The sequence below is a fragment of the Ursus arctos genome, unplaced genomic scaffold (genome assembly GCF_023065955.2).
Source record: "Ursus arctos isolate Adak ecotype North America unplaced genomic scaffold, UrsArc2.0 scaffold_25, whole genome shotgun sequence".
In the NCBI taxonomy this organism is placed as follows: domain Eukaryota; kingdom Metazoa; phylum Chordata; class Mammalia; order Carnivora; family Ursidae; genus Ursus; species Ursus arctos.
In genome coordinates this window covers 42,751,789-42,765,093 of record NW_026622930.1, presented here as the reverse complement: position 1 = coordinate 42,765,093, position 13,305 = coordinate 42,751,789, and the positions used below count along the sequence as shown (strand labels likewise).

The 13,305-nt window shown below is 39.4% G+C and overlaps 1 protein-coding gene across 1 annotated transcript in view; it reads left to right on the top strand.

The window, feature by feature from the left end:
• DLGAP5 (DLG associated protein 5) overlaps nucleotides 1-13,305 on the top strand; it is a 37,509-nt gene that overhangs the window by 22,355 nt on the left and 1,849 nt on the right. The window contains exons 13-18 of the mRNA XM_048220154.2: nucleotides 935-1,027; nucleotides 3,805-4,024; nucleotides 7,876-8,065; nucleotides 10,025-10,082; nucleotides 10,899-11,148; nucleotides 12,478-12,521. Of these exons, the coding sequence (XP_048076111.2) occupies nucleotides 935-1,027; nucleotides 3,805-4,024; nucleotides 7,876-8,065; nucleotides 10,025-10,082; nucleotides 10,899-11,148; nucleotides 12,478-12,521 (855 nt within the window). The remainder of the gene's footprint in view (nucleotides 1-934; nucleotides 1,028-3,804; nucleotides 4,025-7,875; nucleotides 8,066-10,024; nucleotides 10,083-10,898; nucleotides 11,149-12,477; nucleotides 12,522-13,305) is intronic.

The following is a 13,305-nucleotide window of genomic DNA, read 5'->3' as shown; positions in this document are numbered from 1 at the left end:
TATTGACCGTGGTTACTTCTGTGGAGGAGATTGGAAATACCAGATGGATGAGGACCATACACTGACGTCACTGACTCCATCTTTGGCCCTCCGTCTTGTTTATGCCTGCACAGTGACCTCTCTCTCGGGGCTGTGTGTTCTAGGCCCAGTGGAGGTTAATGTCAGCCCTGACCAGAATGTGGGAAGGCTTGTTTTGATCTTCCCTAAAGTGGCGCACAGAGGGCACCACTTTAGATAACTAGTAGAGATGAGGATCACACCAGAAGGATAAGGATCATACTTCTCATCCTGCTAGTGGATCTATTACTTGAATCTTTTAAAGTGACATTGTGTCAAGAGAATGAGAAGGCAAGCCACAGACTGAAAGTATTTGCAAAAGACATTGTGTTAAAAAAAAAAAAAAAAAGACATTGTGCTCTGTGTTCACATTGTATAATTAAGGAAACAAAAACATCTAGAGTATGTCCTACATTTAATGGTCAAAAATAAATTCGGACGGTTCTTTATATTTGACCCTCTTTATGTAGATTTTGGAAGCTTGTAAAACCAAAAATAACAGTGAGCAATTTTACCGTAAGAATTCTTTTTTGGGGGGGATGCCTGGGTGGCTCAGACAGTTAAATGACTGCCTTCAGCTCAGGACATGATCTCAGGGTCCTGGGATCGAGTCCCGCATTCGGCTCCTCGCTCAGCGGGGAGCCTGCTTCTCCCTCTGCCTTCTTTCTCTGTCTCTGTGTCAAATAAATAAATAAAATCCTTTAAAAAAAAAAGAGAATTCTTGATTTGAATATAAATTGAGAATGACTTAGTCTAATTTATATGCCACCAGTCCAAGTCACCACTCTCAATTTTTTTTGAAGCTTCTGTTCATTAGTTTTTAATTTTAATATGGTTATCTTTAATCTGACAAACTTATGCTTGATTTTTTTAACAGATAGAAGATGTAAACCAAAAATTCAACAATTTGACCAAACTTGAGGAATCTGGGTGGCAGAACAACAATAATATAAACAAAAAAGTCTTTCGGGTAAGTTTGTGGTTTTATGTCGGGTAAGTATGTGGTTTTTATTTTTAAGCTTTAAAAATATTTAGTTTCAGATTTTTCATCTTTTTACAAATAAAGTTCCATATATTACTTACAGTGTCCTGATTGCCTCTGAAGAAAGAATAAGGAAGTGGTCAACACTACTAAATTCAGTGTTCTTTCTGAGGGTAGTAAGGAGGGAGGGAGGGGCTATAATTGAATTGGGACATCTAGAGGGCTTCTGAGTCACTAAACGGGGACTTTGCACGTTCGTGTTATACTTCAAACTGTACATCTCCGTTCTGATAATAGTGCTACTACATAATAATATTATGCGTAGTCTGTGCCAAGTGTTGTTCCGTGTATTTTACTCGTATAAGCTCATTTAATCATCACAACAATCCTGTGAGGTGGGTTCGTTCTCCCCATTTTACAGTTGAGGAACCTGATGTCCAGAAATCACTCGCCAAAGGTGGAGCTGAGTTTCAAGGCCAGACTTTCTCATTCCAGAATCTGTTCTTAATCAGTACACTAGGCCACCTCTTTGTTTTATATTCTCTTTTGAGTGATTTATTTCAAAATGAAAGAATTCTTAAACAGAGAGGAACAATGGCTCTTCAGAACATCTCTCTTCTTCCCTATGCTTTATCGTGTAAATTTTCTTATTTCCTCTGTAAAATTTGCGTTGTTAACATGATTGATAGATTCCATTCTTGTTTCTTTGTTTCTAGTAATGTTTTGAACTCAAAAGTTTTTGGTCAGGTGGATGCTTCTCAAACCACCTTACAGTGTCGCCAGTTTTTCTTTATATTTTAGAAGAATACCTTTGGTTGTAGAATCAGATTTCTACATTAGCACTTTATTATTATGTAATCCAAATAAAATCTCTGTTTTAAATCCTATGGTAGGAGTTTAAGATGGTAGAGTATTAAAAGAACCTATTACAGTGTCATTTTACTAATGAAGTCTCATGACACGTGACTAAATTAAATGAATGGATTTCAGATCTATTAAGCAGTGAAGAATGCGGGAACATTTTGAAGCCGCTGTGGGTATTTCTTATTGAGTACCTGGTCCTGGAAACATTAATATCATTAGTGCTGCAGATAATGGCTATGTCAGTATGGCATTCTCTCAGAGCTTTGTAATTCCATCCCATATCACCAGGTGTCTCTCTCTCCTCTGACTTTATTCTACAGACTACTGTTAAGATCTTGGAACAAAGAAACTAAAACTATTATACTTTGACACCCTTCCCTCTCACCTCTTATTCATTGATCTCTCATTCCATCAGTTAGCCTTGTTTTCTCTCTTCCCCTCTCTTTTCCATCAGTTTCTAGACGTGTCAAGGTTCTTATCTTTGTTTCCATTAAAGACAAAAACAACATATGATGTTCCCAGCTCCCAATCACAGACAAGCTTCCGGAAAAAGTTGTCTATACTCTGTTGCTACTATTTTGGTTCTCACTTACCTCTCCAACTCACTGCAATTCAGCTTCACCCCTCTCTCTGCATTAGAATGGTTATCACCAAGGGTATTGATTCTCTAGTTGCTTAATTATTAGATACTTACTGATAAAATCCAGTCCCTCTGCAGGATTTAATATTGTTGATTCTTTCCTTGAAATTATATTCTGATTTTCCTCCAGCCTCTGTGCCCATCCTTCAGTCATGTTTGCAATTTTTTTTTCCATTTATCCCTTCTATGTTTGTGATATTCACATTCCTACCTCAACTCTATTTTTTCCTTCCACATTCTCCCTGTACAGTGTTACCCATCCTGTGATGAATCCCGAATCTATATTTCAAACCATGCTTACTGCTAAGCTTTAGCTCTATATATCCTGACTCCATGTATTTTAAAATCCGTATGCCCCAAACTGAAGTCATCTGAACACATGTCACTGTTTCTGCATCTCAGAGGATGGTATTGGCATCTCAGTAGGTGTCCTACTGGTGGAACAAGGTGGAAACCTGGCTATCTTCTTTACTCCTTTCCCTGTTTCCATCTCCACCCCACACACATCCAGTAGATTGCTAGTCCTCTCAATTCACCCCCTTAAATATCTCTTGAAGCCATTCATGTTTTTCCATTTTTCCTCCTTAATCTAACTACTGTCATCTTTCCCAGTATCAGTGCAGTAGTCTCCTTCCTAACTGGCTCGTAACCCTCCAGTCCCTTCTCTGGGCTGTAGACAGAATGACCTTTCTGAATCACAAAGCCAGTGATGTTAATCTCCTAATTAAAAATCATCAATAAGCTCTATGCCTTTGTTCTCTATATAAATGTAGCTTCTTAAAATGGTTACTGCAAGGGATGTTATAATCTAACTGTTGGTTACCTCCTCCCAGTTCCTCTGCGCTTTCTTTCACTTCCGGCTTTGCAAACATACTGTTCTCTGCACCCAGTCCTTTCCTCACTCCATCTCGTAGCCTGGCTAACTGTGATTCCAGCTCCGGGGCTACTTCCTGTCGGCCTTTCTCGATGACTCTGAGGACTGATTTAGGCGATAGCCTTGTGTTGTCTTATAGCCGTCTAATTTTGTCTGTATCATGACATTTATTATTCTTAGTGTCTATATCTAGCCCTTCCTTAAGCTGTGAATGCCTTGAGGGCAGGCGCTTTGTCCTTTACCTTTGGCCCCCAGTGTTTTTAAGTACATACGAGGAACCTGATTAGTATATGATGAATGTGTTATATATTTTATGTATGTTTTAATTATTTTTCTTATAAGATGATAAAGAGAAGGTTTAATACATTTCATAATTTCTCTTTGCAGAAGAAAGTTGTCTCAGGGGTAGCAAGTAAACCCAAACAGGATGATGGTGGAAGAATTGCAGCTAGAAATCGCCTGGCTGCCATAAAAAATGCCATGAGGGAGAGGATGAAGCAGGAAGAAACTGCCGAGGCAGCGGCATCTGTAATGCCAAAGGAAGTTGATAAAATAGTGTTTGATGCTGGATTCTTCAGAATCGAAAGTCCTGTTAAATCCTTCTCAGGTTAGTTTTTCTGCTAAGACTCCTCGAGAGAAATATTTGGGTTGGAAGGGAGTTTGTCTAAGAGGTCAAAAATAGTTTTCGTAGGAAGGCCTACGAACTCTGAGTCTGGGAAATAGACGGCATGCTCACTCACACATGCAAGGCAGGTTTGGATTGTATGACTAGATTACTTTAAGTGTGCTGTATCCTCTAAAATGGCTTTTATGTTTTCTAAGTGGTTTCACATCTGTTATTACCCCTTAATCGCACAATCCTGTGAGGTAGGTCACAGGACCCCAGGAGGTAAGGGGCATGACGGAAGCATGAGAAGTTAGGTGATTTTCTTCTGGTTCGTGAGTTGGATTAGAATTTAAGATGCAAAGCATCTCAGGCACCAAAGCCTCACCTTTCTTTTGTTGTGCTTTAAAATGAAGCTTACGGAAAGTGGCGTTTGGTTTAATTTTCATTTGTATTTAAAACTTCTCGGATTTTACGAGACACAGTAAATGTCCTGATTTCCTAATTTAAAAATATTCCAGTGAAACCAGCTTTTAATACTTCAGGAAACCATTCTTCTTATGATTTTCTTTTTTTTTTTTTTTTTTAAAGATTTTATTTAGTTATGTGACAGAGAGACAGCCAGGAGAGAGGGAACACAAGCGGGGGGAGTGGGAGAGGGAGAAGCAGGCTCATAGCGGAGGAGCCTGATGTGGGGCTCGATCCCAGAACGCCGGGATCACGCCCTGAGCCAAAGGCAGACGCTTAACGACTGCGCTACCCAGGCGCCCCACTTCTTATGATTTTCTAACTGATTTCTAACTCTGGTCTTCTTATGATTTTTCTTTCTTATGATTTTTCAATAGCTATTTTTCATAAGCTATGTTTATTAGGTTGAATTTATATATCTAGATGGAAATTATTTATAAGCCATGTGATGAGAGGTCATAGCTAAAGTAATCTCTTCCGTAAATCTCGGACACTTCTATCAGTGCTTTAAGTGCTATATGTTTGTTTTCAAGGAGAAAGGGGCCAAGTCCTGTTCGGTACCAATCGGCTGAAGGGATATTTTTTCTCTATTACTTAACTGTGTCCAGGGGGAAATTTTCTGAACATAATCTTGAGCTGCTATCTAATATTTACATTAAAATGTAAATTTGGGGCGCCTGGGTGGCGCAGTCGTTAAGCGTCTGCCTTCGGCTCAGGGCGTGATCCCGGCGTTATGGGATCGAGCCCCACATCGGGCTCTTCCGCTAGGAGCCTGCTTCTTCCTCTCCCACTCCCCCTGCTTGTGTTCCCTCTCGCTGGCTGTCTGTTGAATAAATAAAATCTTTAAAAAATAAATAAATAAAAAATAAAATGTAAATTTATCACCTCAAGTATGTTATAACCTTCTTGTCAATTTAGCTATTATATCTGGTGTGGTCTGATTTGTGTCTTTTATTCTAAGCAGCTACATTTCCTAGGAATCCAGAAATTGCCTCCTCCTAATAACACAGATACTAGCCGCTAACTTCCCAAGGAACTCGTCACCGTCTAGTCTTTCTTGTACCCAACTTGGCATTTACAACTGGGGAGATTAAGGTTTATGGCCCAAATCTATTTTGTTAAGACTGAGTTTTAGTTGCAGAGCACATGGTTTGTATGAGGCTTCTTACAGAGCAGAAGTCCCCCAAGAAACCCCTCTCACCCCATTTGTCACTCCCTAGAGGCAACCACTTTTAGTTCTTTTTTTTTTTTTCTTAAGATTTTATTTATTTATTTGTCAGGGAGAGAGAGAGCGCGTACACAAGCAGGAGGGAGGGGCAGGCAGAGGGAGAAGCAGGCTCCATGCTGAGCAGAGAGCCCAATGCAGGGCTCACCCCAGACCCTGGGATCATGAACTGAGTGGAAGGCAGACGCTTAACTGACTGAGCCACCCAGGCGTCCCAACCACTTTTAGTTCTTAAAGGACTCTTGGAGTCCTGAGTTGTTTGACTGTGTAGACTTTTTTCTCGAATTGTGTAGCTTTTGTGTGTGTGTGAATTGTTCCTTGGATTTACTCTCCTTTAGTCCTCTCTGATCTTTCTTTTTAGAAACATCTTTTTTGGGGCGCCTGGGTGGCTCAGTCGTTGGGCGTCTGCCTTCGGCTCAGGGCGTGATCCCAGTGTTATGGGATCGAGCCCCACATCAGGCTCCTCCGCTATGAGCCTGCTTCTTCCTCTCCCACTCCCCCTGCTTGTGTTCCCTCTCTCACTGGCTGTCTCTATCTCTGTCAAATAAATAAATAAAATCTTTAAAAAAAAAAAAATCTTTTTTTTTCTTGGTAAATGAACTATTTTTATAATTTTTCCTGTACTTGTTTTTTACTTCCTTATTTCCTCAACTTTCATGTTGGCTCTTATAGTTGTTGTTTTTTGGTTTTTGGTTTCGCTCTCATGGTTTAAATTCCCAAGAGCTCTTTCTCATTCTTGGAATGTTCCATTTTATAACATTCTGTACTTGTTTGGTAACTGCACTGTCTTACCTTTCTGAGGATGTTAATGATAGCTTTTATGTTTTCTTTCCCTTGTACAGTCAATATTTGTTCCAAGAAATTTTCATTTGTTTGCTTTTGATTTTCATCTCTTGTATTGGAGGCTTCCCTTGGCTGTCTGGTGATCATTCACTCCCTGCTTGTGGTTAAGAGCAGGTCTCTGCCCGGCAGCACATGGGTAATGGGGGCTTTAGTGTGGGGTGATTTAGCCGTGCCATAGCGCTAGGAACGTACACATCACTCTATTTAGTTCTTTTCTCGTGGGCTGGTAGGATTCCCCAGAAAGGATTCTTCCAGTCTGCTGCCTAGAGGGTGTAATTCTGGCTGTCAGCCTTTCAGGAGCCAGGTGGGAGGGAGAAAATTGAGCATCTCAACAGTGTGTTTGTGGTCCCCTTTTTTCCATATAGTACCAATCTCTTAACCTTGCCTGGTATCCCCTAAGCCAGAGACCTTCTCCTTCACCTCTTCCAGGAAATAAGCCTCTCTAGTTTTCTGGTTTGGGTGGGGGAGGGAACATGCTGACAATTGCCTACCTGTGCAAAATGAGGAAAGGGCTCCATTCGTTGTTTAAACTGACTTTGAACCGATCTTCCTGTTTTTAGCTCCCTTTTCATCTCTGCTTCCAGACATACTTGAGGCCACCAATTCTTCTGAGGGATGCTGTGGTATAAATTGGGTTAATTATCTTTCCTGATTGGTGACTGGTAGCTTAGAATTTATTTTCTTGGGTCTACTAAATAATATCCCACTCACTCATCTACATTACAACTTCCAAAATTTTCTGGTTATTGTTGTCTCTTTTTTTACTTCCCTTTGTCCTTGAAATTGTATTTCAAATTTAAAAAGCTGAGTAGGAGTCCCCGGGTGGCTCAGTCAGTTAAGCATCTGCCTTCGGCTCAGGTCATGATCTCGGGGTCCTGGGATTGAGCCTCACATCAGGCTCCCTGCTCAGGGAGGAGTCTGCTCCTTCCTCTGCCACCGCCCCCGGCTAGTGCACACATGCTCTCTCTCAAATAAATAAATAAATAAATAAATAAATAAATAAATAAAATCTTTTAAAAAAATAAAAAGCTGCTGAGTAAAAAAAGGCAGGGGTCATCCTTTGTCTTTGTAACACTCTGCCTTTTAAGATGATCTCTGTTACTGCTTATAGTAGTGGGATGTCAGGAGGAAACAGAATCTAATGTGTGTGTTCAATACTATCTTTAACTGAAAGTCCCAGGCATTTGTCTTTAAAAAACATACTATGGAAGAGGCTAGTTGGTCAGGTAATAGGAAGAACTTGCACTGTCTTCCTGGATATAATGAAAAGTGAATGAAAGAACTTTTTGATATTGAAATGATTTCTCTCATCTTCTAGGACTTTCTATCTCTTCTGAACGTCTTTCTCAAAGACTTAGGACACCTAAGTCTGTCAGCAAAGCTGTGTCTGAGAGCAGGGCTGAGATGGACCATCTACAACAAACTGTGTCACCACAGAATCCTCGTCCTCAAAGTACCAAAAGTGAGCATGTTGATAAGAATTTGCTTTCGACTATTCCTAAAAACAGGTATTTCTTTCATGTGTTATTATTAAGTGTGTAACAGATGCTGGGGTGCCTCCGTGGCTCAGTCTGCTAAGTGTCCAGCTCTTGGTTTAGGCTCATGTCATGACTCCATGGGTGGTGGGCTCGAGCCCTGCTTCAGGTTCTGTGCTCAGCAGGGACTCGGCTTAAGGATTCTCTCCCTCTGCCCCTCCCCCCACTCATACATGGGCACATATGAGCGTGTGCTCTCTCTCTCTCTCTCTAAAAATAAGTCTTTAGAAAAGAAATATAACAGATGCTGACATTAAATACCATTTGAGATTAGCGCAGTAAAATATGCGAGACCTCTATTTTTAATTAGATTTCACAATGACCCTGTAACGTGTAAGAAAGACTTCTATTTTCTAAATGAGGGAAGTAAGGCTTACAATTTCAGATAGATAATTAGTTATATTTAGGTGTACAACGTAAATTCTGCAGAACTAAGAAGAAAAGAAGCAATACAGTGTTGTTTGGTGCTAAACACAATGCAACTTTGGTGCTTGGCAGGTCTGAGCTCAAAACCAGTTCCATGGCATACCAGCCTTGAAACTTTGAAACAACTTTAACTCACTTAGCTTCAGTTTCATCATTCACGGAACAGCAGTGCCAATACCTCCCTACAGGGTCCTTGAGAGGTAGGGCACTTTTGTACCAGCCTCTATCGAAAAAGTGCCTTGTGATTGCTATCTTGCGTAAAGGGAGCGCTAATGTGCACTGAAGAATTATGCGCTAGACATGGTTCTAGGTTATTAACATGTATGATCACATTTCATCTTCAAAACAACCCTGTGACGTACTAGATCCCCATTTTTCTAGTGAGAAGACTTGAAAAGTTAGTAGCTTACCCAAATGCAGCTTATAATTGGCAAAACTGGATGCTGCCTCTATTCTTTCTGCTGCAGAGTATGGCCTCTGTACAAATCCATCAAAATTATATAGTCCTTGTTCATGAAACATAAATGTACCAGAAACCTGATAGGAAAAAGATACTTAAAGGTAAGTAGAAAATAAAATTGTAGTCTGGAGCCAAGAGAGGACTATTCCTTTTATTATTAATCTGGAGATGGGATTGCATTGAATACTCAGTCATTATAGCAAAGAAGGTTGTCAAAAAAAAGAAAACCTTGTGAATTGGAATAGAGGAAACAAATGAAAGTTTCTGCTCTTAAATATTTCATGGAACAAATTTTAAAATTTTGAATTTTTAGTACAAACCAAGATATGTTTAGCCTTTGTGGGGACTAAATATTTTAGATGTCCTAGGAATCTGTGGATTATAAAATATCAATTTATTGTCCTTTCTTAAGTGCAAGTTGCTTTACTTTATTTATATCTTCTAGTTTATTATCTTGTGCTAAGAAGATGCATAATTGTATTTAAAAGATATTACAAGTATTCTTTAAAAATTTTTTTACTTAATTCCCAAAAATAGTCCTGAAAGAACATCTTACACATAAACAACTTTGTGCAGTGAAGGCGAAGTGGAGTTGAAAACTAGAGAAATAGGAAAATTTTTTTTTTAAATGACTTGCAAGAGGTTGATACATATTTCTAATGAAATACTAGTTACGAACTTCGAGATTGGAATATATTAAGCTATACGTAACAAGTAAACGTAGCCAACATCAGCTATACAATAACTGAGTTGTTGCTTTGACCCCCAGGAGGCGGCTTTATTCTAACCTTTCCCTAGTATGTGTGTAGCTCTGGATTTGGCAAGGTTCAAAAGATTGCTGGTGGACTGAGCAGCATGGTAACAGGCTGCGAGCTTTCTGGGGGAGAGTGTACCCAGTTGGCATGGCCATCCTGCTATAGCTGTGGTCCAAAACTAACCTCTTTGGACCAGGTCCCATCTTTGACCCGTGAAGAAGAATATCAAAATACAAGTAAAAGGATAGCAGTGTGTTTAATTTTCTGATTATCTACTTTTTTCTCTTTTAGGAACAGCATAGAAGATGCTCAGTGTCCTGGATTACAAGATTTAATTGATGTAAATTATGTAAGTCCTACTCCAGTATAGTAGATAGCAATTTATGTCGTTATATATAGTAACTCCATAAACAACTCCCAGAATTTCCATTGGAAGTCTAAACCAGTCATTAAAATGATACTTCTTGTCTTAAAGGCCTTTGTCTTGTTTGAAACCATAGTCCCATTTTGTGTTCTTTAACTCACATCAAGATTATTTTTTAAAATAAAGTTTTATTATAACACAGCCATACTCCTGTATTGTATTTGGCCGCTTTTGCAATACAGTGGCAGAGCTGAGTAGTTGTGGCAGAGATTCTGCAGTTCACAAAGCCCAAAATATTAGCATCTAGCCCTTCACAAAAGAATGTTTGCCAGTCACTGAACTGGAATACCACAGACAGTTGCTGAGAAGCTTTCCTTCAATCATACCATTGCTGTAATATTCCTTGAACTAATTGTTCAAGAAGCAAGATAGGAGGGGCGCCTGGGTGGCTCAGTCGTTAAGCGTCTGCCTTCGGCTCAGGGCATGATCCCGGCGATCTGGGATCGAGCCCCACATCAGGCTCCTCCGCTGGGAGACTGCTTCTTCCTCTCCCACTCCCCCTGCTTGTGTTCCCTCTCTCGCTGGCTGTCTCTGTCAAATAAATAAATAAAATCTTTAAAAAAAAAAAAAAAAAAAAACAAGATCGGAGAATTCGGAGAGGTTCAAAAGATTGCTGGTGGACTGAGCAGCATGGTACAGGCTGTGAGCTGTTCTTTCGCCTGTGTTCAGAATGTCATTCTACTGTTTTTATTTTTAATAGCAATGAGACTTTTTCTCTTTTTTCCAATTTTTTACTTCCAGGATGCAAACAAGATGAACTTTGAGATGGATTGTTTATCCAGTGAAAGAATGAATTTGCCTCTACTTGCTAGTGAAGTGGCAGATGATAATAATACTAATAAAAAGGAAGAAATTCCAGATGTAGAAGGCATGGAACTGCATTCTTCATTTACAGCCCAGGATGTTTTGATGAGCAGCCCTGAAAAAAATATACCATCACAAAATGACATCTTATGTCAAAATGAAGAGAAAACTAAAATTTCTCAGTCAGGTGAGGTCTTTTAAATATATTTAGATGAGGCTTTGTTAAAGGAACTTGGACTAATACATAGATTATTGTGAATACTTTGGGGTACCAGTTTCTAAGAGTAAAGGTTGAAAACTTGGGCATTCACAAAAACTACCTTATGAGAATCTGTACGTGTCGTAGTACCCCACTCTGCTCCTCGCACCTCTGGACGTATACCTAGTAAAAACCACGGCCGCTGATCCGTGTTGGAAATAAGTAGCATTTTACCTTAGACCTATTTGGATTCTTCATTGTTTGTGAAGACTCAGAGAAATTCCCCGAAGTTAATTTTTCAGTTTACCTCCTTGTCAACACACATCCTCAAACCTTTCTTTAAAATGCCCTATTTTTCTTTCATCATGCCTTTTCTTATCTACTTTGTTGTGATTGTTCTGCAATAGGAAATGGCTCTTGTACTTTTGTCATAGTTTAGTGTGTGATAGTTTCGCCTGCTATTTTCATCTGCTTCTCAGTGATGCTGTTCTGGCGGGGGCCTAGGGCAAAATAAACGTAACCTTGGCCAGACATCTAATGTAGTCCAGCTGTGTTCTTCACCTAGCATCTTTTGGGTACCTCTTTTTTTTTTTTTTTTTCCCTTTCAACCTTAGTATCTTGCCTATTTATTATAAAAGATTGTAGCTCACGAATAACCACGTGAAAGAGATGCATAGGGCAAGGTATGGGGAAAGGGTACAGAGCTTCCACGCCTTCCAAATGCACCACTCTCCCTACGTCTCCACGTGTTTGCCAACCTGGCTGCTCAGGGGTACCTTTAATATTGCAAGCTTGAGATTTGTTTATTTTTATAAACTCCCGGCGTTCCGGGATCGAGTCCCACATCGGGCTCCTCCGCTGGGAGCCTGCTTCTTCCTCTCCCACTCCCCTGCTGTGTTCCCTCTCTCGCTGGCTATCTCTCTGTTAAATAAATAAATAAAATCTTTAAAAAAAAATGCTATAGCATAAGATGACCTATATTTTTGTCTTAGCATTTCATATATGGAGGTTTTCATCATTTTTGTCCATTTCTAACAACACTTGACTGCGAGGATATTTGTTAAAAAGCTAAAAGTTGGGGGGCGCCTGGATGGCTCAGTCATTAAGCGTCTGCCTTCAGCTCAGGGCATGATCCCAGGGTCCTGGGATCGAGCCCCACATCAGGCTCCTCTGCTGGGAGCCTGCTTCTTCCTCTCCCACTCCCCCTGCTGTGTTCCCTCTCTCGCTGCCTGTCTCTCTCTCTGTCAAATAAATAAATAAAATCTTTAAAAAAAAAAAAGCTAAAAGTTGGATTTTTGTTTCGTTTTGTTTTTTCAGTATTTGATATTAAAAGTCTCACTACTGAATTCCATCTTGATTTGGTAAGTTTTCCAATTTAATTTGAAAAATTGCTTTATATTCTAGATTGGTTTTATAAAATGGTATTACTTTTCAGCTTATGTAAAAAGTTGGTTTAAAATTTACATGTTATTGTTTCATTTACTATGAAATCCATTTGTTACTCAGTTTTCTCAAAATGGGAAAAAATGCCATGTTTATAAACTTTAAAATATAGCATGTTTTAATACTAAATTCTGAAGATTTATTTCCCTATATAATTTATGTATCAAATTTGTTATGACATATTGGTTGAACACTTAAATATCTAATTGTGGCTTGGATTATACTAGGCATCTCTAAGTGATGTAAGAAAAAATAAGGCAAGGTTTCTGCCTTTAGAAACATGCAGTTGGGTAGATAATGTCTATCCTACTTCAGTCATAGCTGGTTATTTTCATTTTGATTCTTTTAGATTACTGTATATATGTCCTACTATTTTATTTGGAGGCTCCCCAGCTTTACTTTTGGTGACTTCTTGCCTCTACATCTAGTTCAAACCTTAGTCCTTCTGTGAAGCCTTCCTGGAAAAGATTTCGTCTCTCCCATATTAATTTATATATAGATACAGGTGCACAACGCACACGCTTCATCTCTTATTAGGAATATAATATGAATACGTTACATTCCTAAAACACATTATAATTTTAGGGATCTCTTTCCCTTATTATCCGTAAATTCCTCTTTAGGCCGAGCCGTCTGATTCATGTTGGTGGCTGCTGGCACAGTGCCATGAATGAAATAGCGTTCTCTTGCCTACTGTTCACA